This window comes from Perna viridis, chromosome 9 (assembly GCF_037379345.1).
Source record: "Perna viridis isolate PV_CMFRI_1.1 ecotype Kerala chromosome 9, ASM3737934v1, whole genome shotgun sequence".
Classification (NCBI taxonomy): domain Eukaryota; kingdom Metazoa; phylum Mollusca; class Bivalvia; order Mytilida; family Mytilidae; genus Perna; species Perna viridis.
The window spans coordinates 41,879,265-41,891,461 of NC_142453.1; the positions used below are offsets into that span (position 1 = coordinate 41,879,265).

Sequence of the window (12,197 nt, forward strand, 5' to 3'; positions counted from 1 at the left end):
ATATAACCTTGACCACTTGTCATCATAGTTCTCATCCATAATGTATACATTGTACTATCGAGTAACAAAGGTTACTGGAGCAGAAGTGGACCCAGACGTCCTTATAGGGATGGGGATGAGAAGGGGGGGATGCAGACTATCATTTGCTCATTTTTATCTTAGTTTTTCATAAAGCTAAAATAAATTTCCACAAGGAAAGGGGGTCAATTTCGAAACCCTCAATACGTCTCTGTGGAGGTTGAGCACATGTCAATGAAGAAGGGAACTCTCGATTTTTATGTTTGGAGTTTAACTTGCAAATAAAGAGGCAGGAACAGAGTACATAGATTAAAACAAATCAATAACGGAGAAAATGAAAGATCAAGATGAAATGAACTATATAAAAACAATGAAATAAATCGTAAGATGTATGCAGGAAAAAAGCCCCAGTAGAATATCTTGCCGGTAATTCCCTCAGTGTAATTGGATGTAGAATTATACCCTCACTTTAAAGCATCCATAAACAATCTGTGACATTCATTATTTTTTTTAATTATTATTAGTTATGATTGTAATAAATGTACACACACGCTTTATAAACACGACCTTTTTAATTCATTTCACAAGCAATCATAGTTAAAATACCATCTAGATATAACCCAATATCTATATTTGATAATTTAGATTGGAAAATAAAATGTCTGTAAGTTATTAATTACTTACCATATATGGAAACTATGAACTTAAACAGTATATATCTCTGCCACAGCTGACATAGATGGAGTTGGAACAGTGTGATGTATAGTAAATCATACGATAACTCTGTATACAGGCCGTCTTTTAAGTTCAATGCCAAAAATATTTTGCAAATGCAATTTTACAATTGGAGAACGTTTAGTTTTATACACATTGAATGCTTTAAAGTGAATATTTAGAAACCAACAATACATTGTGCTAAATAGTCTCGGAAACATCACTACAGTATGTATACATGCTTATAAGTACATATTGAACCTTTATTACCGCTAATGAAATTTTTCGTATTTCTTTACTGAAATGTCCATGAAATAAGGGTTTTGGAAGGTTACCAACAGTGTCATCTGAACCGATAATGAACAACTATTCATGAAATTTGTGAAATTCAAAACATTCTGTAAACAGAAGTGTTTGTGATCTATATTTAATACTAAGATCAATGCAGGTAAAAAATCAAAGCAAATCAAAGTAAAAGAATGACGGTAAAGCACATATGGCGATTAAGCAAGTTAATATGTACACCCTCAACACATGAGTACGAAATGAAAACTGGTAGATACATATGTCGTTAAACACGTGTGTATTTTGTCAGTGGTACGTGCGATGGAAATTTGTGACTACATGTAAGGAAAAAAAATGCTGTGATGTACGTCGGACACCTTTCCTGTTCTATCAACTCGTAACAGCAAAAAAAAAAAAAAATAAATAAATAAAAAAAGAAAAATAACACACTAAACAAAAATTACCCCTAAAAAAACCATAACAAACAAAACCAAAATCAAAATAAAACAAACAAAAACAAAAACAAAAAATTCCCCAAAACAAACATCCTCTAATCACGATGGACTTTAATGTCTATCTAGATTTTCCAACTGTTAAAATATTAGATTAACTGCTTTAAACATTAACACTGAACATCTGGTACAGTTGTCGTAAGTCTATTGACTTATACTTTATTTTAACCTCCCGTCTAAATGACCATTTTGGTTATATGTTGCTCTACTGTCTATCTAGATATACATCCAACCACAACAACCCACCTTGTATTTGATTTTCTCAGCAAAAAAGTTAAATATCTGGCACATCCCGTACAGATACAGATATGGAAAGTTATCATTCTAGTTTAGCAGTAACTGAAAATGTATTTATTCTTACAGTTTAGTACCAGCTATTCTACACAGCATAACGACTAGTTATTTAGCCCGCTACAAGTCCCATAAAATCAAACAGCATTTCCCCATAAGCATTTAATATCCTTTTATAAAAACCTATGTACGGAAGAACTGTCTCCACTTATGTGTTCAATAGATCAGACTGGATTTGATTTGATTGACAAGCACCGTGTTATCTGATATCATTATAATGTTTATTCACTAATCTGGATTATTGATTCCAGTCAAGAGGCGAAGCAACAGTAGAGGAATTTCACTTGTTGGAATGGATTCAGTATTAGCTGTACGTATAAGTGGTAATGGTATTATAACGGAACTCCATTCGTCTGGTGTTGGTTTTCTATGGAGATAACGGAATACAAATCAAATTTGTTGCCTCTTACAGGAATGCTTTGAATTCTAATTGCGTTTTATGATACAATGATTTTTGGATGATGGTTATAATATGCTAGATTTGAAACTACGCACTGTAAAAGGAACACGTTTAAGTACCATTTAGAGAAAATGGTATGTTTCCATTAGTAACAAGTCACCAAAAATGAAAAATAAATTGAAGTAACCAAGACTAATTGTATACCGAAAAGGATTGGTTCTGTCACAAGGCTTTCAGAGGAGAACAGAAAGTATGTAATACACAATGAACAAACTGGTGTATATAGTATGGATGTCTCTAACGTTGACTGTGACAGTTCTGACGATATTCTGTATGTTTCAGCCAGCATGGTACGTCCACGAAAACCATATGAATTCCTTTGGGCCGACGATATATTGTGAAGGCATGCCAGTGGGTAACCATTTCTCTAGGGGAATGAAACAGCACTGCCAACCATACGGTGGAAGATTTGCTATCGGTAATATACCGTCCGGAGCTTGGCAAGCCTCGTTCCTCCTCTTCTTTACAGGGACATTTTCATTTGGAGTCTCTGTCGTGTTAGGAATTGTAGCAACATTTATCTGGGAGAAATACGTCCAGAATATCAGTTCATTGGTGCTTTACTTCCAGACGAGTGCAGGTAGGTAAAAACATAGATTTCCAAATACAACATACTGAATACAGAAGTTTTTTCTGGTTTTAGCAAGATCTCACTTACAAACAAAACTACCATACCAATTAAACTCTAGTTTCATACATTTTTCGTAAGAACTTTGTTGATACGTTTTGTTTTAAATTTTGACTTTTGAAAATACATTAACAGTTAATGAACAAAGACATTCAATGTGATATCGAAAGTTCAGAAAGTTAATAAATAACGAATATACTAACTGGTAGCTACATGGGTAGCGTTTTCTGTCGTTTATATTTTTACAATATAGTTGTCAGCAGAGCATACAAAATGAACATGTTAAGTACAGTAATGTTAGGGGACAAAACCATGGCGATAGCTATGAATGAAACTTCACGAAGAACACGGGCATATCCTGTTGATATACAAGGGAAGTAATCTATTTATTAAAATGGATTGAATACAATGTTAAAAAGGTATAGAATACAAATAAAAAAAGAGTTAAAATACCTACCCATTGATTAAAGCGTTATTAATGTTAACAATATATGTATTTGTTTTTCATTTTACAGTACTTTTGACGTTAGCGGCGCTAGTTACATTTCCTGTGGGTCTGAATTCTCACTACTTCCGGTATTTCTGCGGCGAATCAGCGACCATATTTTTTCCAGCTAACTGTAATATAGGATGGAGTTATATGGTGTCGATTATGACAGTTTCTCTTTCAATCTTCTGTCCAATTCTTTGGTGCTTTAAGGATTTGAAATGGAACGAATTCCAGTTCAAGGAATATGTTTAAAAGCTACATTATATTTTATCAATGAAACTTTCCCCCTTTTTTTTCAATTCTTCCTCTTCGTCGATATTACACGACTTGATATTTTATTTATCAAAATGGCATCGAATTTTGTACATTTAATAAAAATACATACATTGAGTGAAGTATGTGTACTGACATTTGTTTCTAGGCGGCAATGGTTATGATGTATAGTTTATGTAGAACATTTGTCTAAAGCTGCAGTGTTTATGCATTTCAGACAAAGACTAATGAGTGTTATGATTCTTGAGATACTGTGAGCAAGCTTTAAATAGGAGATACCAAATACATTAATGTTTAGTTATTGGTTGTGATTTTAATAAAGTTATTGTTTATAAATGAAATCAGTTTGATATACTGGCTAGTTTGTCTAGTGTGAGTGTGACCACCTCGAAGTAGGAAGTTATCACTTCGCTATTTGCAAAAAAAAAAAAAAAAAAAAAAAAAAATTAAATAAAAAAAAAAAAAAATAAAAAATAAAATAAAATATAATAAAATAAAATAAAAATAAAAAAAGAAGACTACAATTTCCTTCCAAGCAAGTTTCAGATAGAAGACAGAGAGTGAACGTTCCTGTGAAGTAAGAATGTGCCCGGATGGGTAAACGTCAGCTTCTATTGACATTCGTGTAAAATCAAACTGATACATTCTACTATCAACTACTCATGCTACCTGCACAATATGCTCTTCGGGTGAATATTTGATAGTTGGGACAAGTCCGTCATTGTCCAAGGAAGTTTTAGCCAAACGATACCTCTTTTTTGTATCCCTACTCGCCAAAATAAATAAAAAGAGACTTAAAAAAATACAATGAACTCATGTACAAATTTAAATCCGAACCACAATTTGTCGTAGCTTAACAATTTCTTTTCACGATATAGCAGTATAGAACTCAAGGATCTGTAAGAGTTTTAATTGACTCGATATTTCTGTACCGACTTCGGGTTTGCAAACAATGTTGACACTTGATCAATCGACAAGTAATTTGATAGAAATAATGATATTCTAGTAAATTCTCTTCATTCTCCGTCAGAACTGGTATTATTGTACATTGTAAGGATTGAAATATATATTCACAAAAGGAATTTCATTTTGTTTCGAGTGCATTTTTAAAACACACCTTACTTAAAAAAACTCTGTGTAATGTTTTTTTTACAGACTCGGTGAATGGCTGATACAGTTACAGAATATAACTCAATGTTAAATTCCAAGAGACCGGAATGTTCAATAAATGGCTATAGAGACTCTAATTGACTCGATATTTCAGTACTTAAACTGAGTTCATCTTTATCGTTGGCAGTCTCAATCGATATGTCAGGTATATCTTTATCTGTCATTTTTATAATTTGAAACAAAAACTTGCAGATCCTTGAACGATTACCAGATCACAGACATCTGTAATGATCTTGTAATTTGTACGTAAGCGGCTTGTAATGTCACAACCATCTATACTAGAGACAATCACGACACAAAAGGAAAGGTTGAAAATTCCTCAGCGGTCATTAACGTTTTTCTTTGTTATACCAGAGTATCTATTATAAAGGGCAGAAAGTGAATACGAGCATTTAGTTCATATCATCTACTGTTAAATGGATATAAACATTGTAGAAGTAAAGGATTATTAATAATGTAAAAATAATAATAATAAAAAAATAATAAAAGAAACCCAAAGAAACAAATACAAATAAAATAATGAAAAAAAAAAGCCACAAAAGAATATCTTTCGACTTCTGAATATAGGTGCAAATTCTTTTTTTTGGACACAAATATAGTGGACTCAATTGATGATACAACCATTTACGTTTCGTCGAGAGCATGAAAGAATAATCAAGGGAACCAAGGTTATAGCGGTAATCAAAAGAATTTAATCCAGGGACAAAAACCAGACATGGAAAACAGACATACACAACAAAAACATAATGTAACTAAAATAACTCATACAAAAAGTAACAAAAGTAAATGAGCAACTCGGACTCCACTAAAAACTGGGGGCATGGACCAGGTGCACCGTTAGGGTAAGCATCCTCTGCTTTTCTAGAAACACGCGCCGAGTTGCTTATAAGAAGTCAAGTCCTGGGTAGACGAAAGAGAAAAGGAAAACTATGACACATTGAACAATTCAGTTTTCATGGCGCAGATGGATACACCATAACGATCCACGAGTTCATGATGACTACCATAAAACTTCTGTAGTGGTGACTTCAATCTTGTAGCAACATAACCATGTTCCAGAAGCCTACTTGTTAGAAGTATAGCGCGATACAAAAAGTCTGCGTAATTTCAGCAAGCTCCGGCATAACGTATGGGTTGTGATATGAACAAACCATAAGCAGGTGCTGAAGGGATGTTGAAAATATAAGTTAAAAAGATAGACAAGAAGCAAGAGTTATAGATTGCCATGAAAAAAGAGTGACAAATTATCCTTGGCATTCTCTGAGATAAATAGGGAGTTTCATTATGAATGCCGGATGGAATATGTCGAGGTAGTAATGAGAAGGATGAAATATGTCGAGGTAGTAATGAGAAGGATGGCGGAATATGTCGAGGTAGTAATGAGAAGGATGGAATATGTCGGGGTAGTATTGAGAAGGATGGTGGAATATGTCGAGGTAGTAAAGAGAAGGATGGAATATGTCGAGGTAGTAAAGAGAAGGATGGAATATGTCGAGGTGGTAATGAAAAGGATGGAATATGTCGAGGTAGTAATGAGAAGGATGGTGGAATATGTCGAGGTAGTAATGAGAAGGATGGAATATGTCGAGGTAGTAATGAGAAGGATGGTGGAATATGTCGAGGTAGTAATGAGAAGAATGGAATATGTCGAGGTAGTAATGAGAAGGATGGTGGAATATGTCGAGGTAGTAAAGAGAAGGATGGAATATGTCGAGGTAGTAATGAGAAGGATGTTGGAATATGTCAAGGTAGTAATGAGAAGGATGGAATATGTCGAGGTAGTAATGAGAAGGATGGTGGAATATGTCGAGGTAGTAATGAGAAGGATGGAAACTGTGTTTTAACTTACTAATATTATTCTTACATTTCTATATATATTTTTTTAATTAATGGACAGTACAAAAATATGACAAAGCCAGGCTTATAGAGTTCTATGTAACTCGATAAAAGAGAGACTGAACACTCGAATGACAAAGCTGTAACCCCAAAACGTGAAGCTAAAGTCTCGGAAGACAAAGCTCGACAGACAATACAGTAATTCAGCAAATTGCAAAACACAAAACATGAATTAGAGACAAATAAAATTGAAATAAAGATAATCCCGTATTAGATATTCATGTCAACAATCTAAAGGTATTTTAATTCCCTAAAACATCACGAGTTTAGTTCTTAATCTCAGGTAATTCATAGAGAAGAATTTTAATATCCTTTATCAAAAATGCTACAGAAAGAAAAATGTCTAGCTGTTCTGATCGATCTTATCGCTGAACACTTCACTGACGGAATAAATACCGAATACAACAAACTCTGCGTGAAAGGCTTTTTATTCTCCCATTGTCTAAATCTATGTAAAATTTCAATATACCGGAATCTACAGTAAATCTCAACTGTGATTCTAATTGACTCGATATTTCAGTACTGAATCTAGGGTCGCCTTATTGTTGACACTTGCTATCGATCATAACAAGATTTGTGTAAAATAGTCTTCATTTAATGCTTCTTTCATTGAGCTTCTATGGCAAGACTTATCTGAAAGTTAACAGCTTAAAGAGTAATCAAGGGAACCAAGGTTATAGCGGTAATCAAAAGAATGTAATCCAGGGACAAAGACCAGACATGGAAAACAGACATACACAACAAAGAACATAAAGTAACTAAAATCATACATACAAAGTAACAAAAGTAAGTGAGCAACTCAGACTCCACTAAAAACTGGGAGCATGGACTTGGTGCACCGGTAAGGTAAGCGTCCTCTACTTTTCTAGAAACACCCGCCGAGTTGCTCATAAAAAGTCAAGTCCGGGGTAGACGAACGAGGAAAGGAAAACTATGACCCGTTGAATAAATCAGATTTCACGGCGCTGATGGATGCACCATAACGATCCCTTCGGCTCCTGCGTATGGAGTGTTCATATCACAACTCATACGTTATGCCAGAGCTTGCCGAAGCTACGCAGACTTTTTGTATCGCGCTAGAATTCTAACAAATATGCTTCTGGAACAGGGATATGTTGCTACAAGATTGAAGTCATCACTACAGAAGTTTTATGGTCGTCATCATGAACTCGTGGATCGTTATGATGTATCCATCAGCACCATGAAAACTGATTTATTCAACGGGTCATAGTTCACCTTTCCTCGTTTGTCTATCCCGGACTTGACTTTTTATGAGCAACTCGGCGGGTGTTTCTAGAGAAGCAGAGGACGCTTACCCTACCGGTGCACAAGTCCATGCTCCCAGTTTTTAGTGGAATCCGAGTTTCTCATTTACTTTTGTTACTTTGTATGTATGATTTTAGTTACTTTATGTTGTGTATGTCTGTTTTCCATGTCTGGTCTTTGTCCCTGGATTACATTCTTTTGACTACCGCTATAACCTTGGTTCCCTTGATTACTCTTTTATCAAAAAAAAAAAATGTTTCCTGTGACAATCATTCACGGTAGCTGACTGCTCTCTCATAAATGACTTCCCTTTACTATTTGGATAACTGTCCTCCAACAAATACTAGTCGTTTCCATCGTCTATCACAATATACTGTCCTTAAACTGATAGTCTTCCTAGCCTTTCAAAATGTACTGCCCTCTCGCCAACAATTTCTGCGATCCTATAGGGTTGACCGTCTTTATCCTAATAGTTTCCCTTGGCTCTAAGAATTGAATCTCGTGATCCTATTATTCTCGAGGTTCCTATAACTGCGTTCTCCATATCATTCCCGTGACTTGCAGAATTGACTGTCTTCCACCCCATTGTTTTCCATGGCTCGCAGAGTTAAGGCTCCTCTGACCAATAGTTTCCTGTGAATCTCAGAATGTAGTGTCCTCCATGTATAGTTTACCTTGTCTCGTAGAGCTTACATTTCTCCATCATTATTTTTTCTTTACTCTCGTTGGTAACTGACCTCAAACCAATATATTCAATTGATTTTAATTTTGACAGAACCAGCAATACCCATGAGAAACTTGGCGTTATAAACAGTAATTCTTCTAGACAAGCACCAGATTTAATAATCAAATGATTACATACTTGGTTTAATATTCACCACATCAACTCTCAACAGAATGCCAATTATTGTAAGTTATGGACATGACAATGCAATGATTCTTATAAATGTAATGAAGTAGAAGATATTTCTAATTACTCTGAGCAGCAAATCAAAACGGATTTATTTTAAAGGCTTTTTTTCCAGTACCACTATGATTAAAATGGGATCGTTACTTGAAGCTTCAAACCAATGAATAATGTTTTACCTAATATGTCTGTCTAAAATCATTATTTAATAAAAATTATTTGCAGTTAAGTGTTTATTTAGAAATCTAACAGTAGCAACAAATTAATACTAGAATCAATTACATAATATTTCAAACAGAAAGATCCAGTAGGTTTAAACGCAAAACTAAATTTATAACAGAACTTTTATTAGCGATTTCAATTGTCACACCTTTAGACTATCACAAATGACACATATAGCATTTAGTGTAAAAATGTACATTGATACTAAGCAAAAGCCTATCAAACAAATGCAGTTTACATCTCTGTATTCCACCAACCACTTCATAGACAAACTCTAGGAACGGTAAAAAAAGAAAGTTTGTATGACAAATGGCAATAATATGTGTAGGGATGTGCATATCTGCTTCGATTTGTATAATGCAATCGGAGCTATACTTTAAGTAATAGCAGTAATAAGACTTATACCGCTAGTGGAAAACCATTACTCTGCGCGAACCTCTTTGGTCTCTCTACCAAAGACGACGTTTGTAATCTACCGTCTTTTAACTAGGTTCCAAAACTCCGCAAGTATTCATACAAACAACTCTGAATAGCTGGATCTGCAAAATGTTCCACCAAACCTCTTTCAAAACCTTTAATTCTATATTCACAGATGTCAAAGAGTGTGTCCAGTCCTACCACGACACTTGTTACTCCCGTAGTAGTGTTCAATTTGGATCCTGGAAATTGAAAAGATCTTTTCGAAACCTTCAATTATAAGAACATTAAAATTTATGATTTTTCGACTCTTTACACTTCTTTTCCCCATACTCAGTTAAAATCCCGACCCAAAAACATTGTACATGGTTGTTACTCCAAAAAAGACGGTACACCTTGGTAGGGATTCCTCATACTATGTAAAAACTAATTCCAAAATCATCTTCCAACTATACCGAAGAAGATGTTTTCAAAATGCTGGAAATTTTGATCGATAATATATTTGTATAGTTTGGTGGACACAATTTTCAACAAACGGTCATCATTCCAATGTGATCAAACTGTGCTACACTACTTGCTGACCTATTCCTTCAGTCTTATGAATCTGACTTTATAGCTGTTCTGATCTAAAAGAAGTAACATCGTTTGGCTGGATCCTTTAATCCCAGTTTCCGCTATAAAGATGACGTATTATCGTGAAACAGTCCTAGTTACTAGGATTTCACATATCGCATCTACCCCAAAGATCTTGAGATACAGGATACTACAGACACTATAAATTCAGCCTCATATCTTGACCTACACCTAGAGACCGATGGTAAAGAAAAAAATATCGACCAAATTACACGACAAACGTGATGACTTCATTCCGTATTATCACATTGCCTTGCACCTGTGGCGACCTCCTTTCAGCACCTACGAATTGAATTTTCAGACGTTGGTCGTAACTACTCAGACTTTTTGTATCGCGCTAGACTTCTGACAACTAGGCTTCTGGAACATGGTTATGTCGCTACAAGATTGAAGTCTTCACTACAGAAGTTTTATGGACGTCATTTTGAATTCGTGGATCGTTACGATGTATCCATCTGCACCATAAAAGCTGATTTGTTCACGTGTCATAGTTTTCCTTTTCTCTTTCGTTTACTTTGGATTTGACTTTTTATGAGCATATCGGCGAGTGGTTCTAGAAATGCGGCCCACCTGGTCCATTCTCCCAGTTTTTATTGGAGTCGGAGTTGTTGCTCATTTACTTTTATTACTTTTTATGTATTATTTTGGTTGTTTTATGTTATTGTTGCATATGCCTGTTTTCCTTGTCTAGTCATTATCCGTGGATTGAATTCGTTTGATTTACGCTTGAATATTGGTTCCCTTGATTTCACTCTATAGGTTAGTGAACAGCAGGTGGAAAAGCGGAGAAATATGCACAAATACCATGCAAGTTTTCCGATGTAAATTGTGGGTCAAACCAGGTCGGCCTATTGACTCGTGGTTAGTGAGACATTAAGGTTTTGGGGAACCTTTTAAAGTGGCACTTCCTTTGCATATTTCGAATAAAAAAGCCATCATACTTGATTCTACCAGACTGGGTTCTGATTCAATGCCATTTAAAAATATATAGTGTAGTGAAAAAAAATAAGGTTCTGACGTCAAATAATATAGAAATGTGACTAAATAAGTGCATTTGTCTATGTTACAAGTTGTAAATAAAACAAAAGCTTCATTACCAATACTTATTTTTATTGTATTTGATCACACAAAGTGGCATGGTCATTACAACTATGAAAAAGTGCATATTTCGCAAAAATATTGATAAAGAGTAATCAAGGGAACCAAGGTTATAGCAAAACTGTCTATTTTGATAAAATTTCCTTTTTGCAATAAAAAATGAACCTATTAAGAAGATTAAATAATTCTACCTCAGTCATTCAGTATCAACATGAACCAATATATATACTTACTTCCATGTTAACTTGATTTTAAGCGCCTTTAGTTGACTAAAGACAGATAACTCTAATTACCACATAATAGTGGTAAGGAAAGACGACAAAGAAAATATTTGGCAAAGAAAACAAAAACAACGCAACCCAAGGAAAAAGACCTAGAAATACCCCTCGAGTTGCTCATAAAAAGTCAAGTCCACGTAAGACGAAAGAGGAAATTAAAATTATGACACGTTGAACAAATCAGCTTTCATGTGAAGATGGATACATCGTAACGATCATGTAACAATATAATGTTCCAGAAGACTAATTTTAAGAAGTCTGACAATTCTGAATGAAAAGTCATCACGTTTGTCGTAAAGTTAAGTTTTCCTTTACCATCGATCTCTAAGTATAGGTCAAGATATGAGGCTGACTTCACTGTGTCTGTAGTATCCTTTATCTCCACTGATAATGATGCCCTAGGGCTAGCAATTTTAAAAACCAAAATGGGAATGATATACAGTTTTTACCTGAAAGCAAAATAGTGGCTTCATCCGAGGGCTACATGTAACAGCGGAATATAGATAAATCTGAGAATAGTGGAATTTTATCAGTTGACACCACGACAAGCAATGCATGTAATCAGATAAATAAAGTATA

The 12,197-nt window shown here is 34.7% G+C and overlaps 1 protein-coding gene across 1 annotated transcript; it reads left to right on the top strand.

Moving 5' to 3' along the window:
- Positions 1-2,066: 2,066 nt before the first annotated feature.
- LOC148608584 (LHFPL tetraspan subfamily member 7 protein-like) lies at positions 2,067-4,059 on the top strand. The gene is made up of 2 exons (XM_088544967.1): positions 2,067-2,920; positions 3,484-4,059. The coding sequence occupies exons 1-2, from the start codon at positions 2,545-2,547 to the stop codon at positions 3,708-3,710; spliced, it is 603 nt and encodes a 200-aa protein (XP_088401093.1). The 5' UTR covers positions 2,067-2,544; the 3' UTR covers positions 3,711-4,059.
- The last annotated feature ends 8,138 nt before the right edge of the window (positions 4,060-12,197 follow it).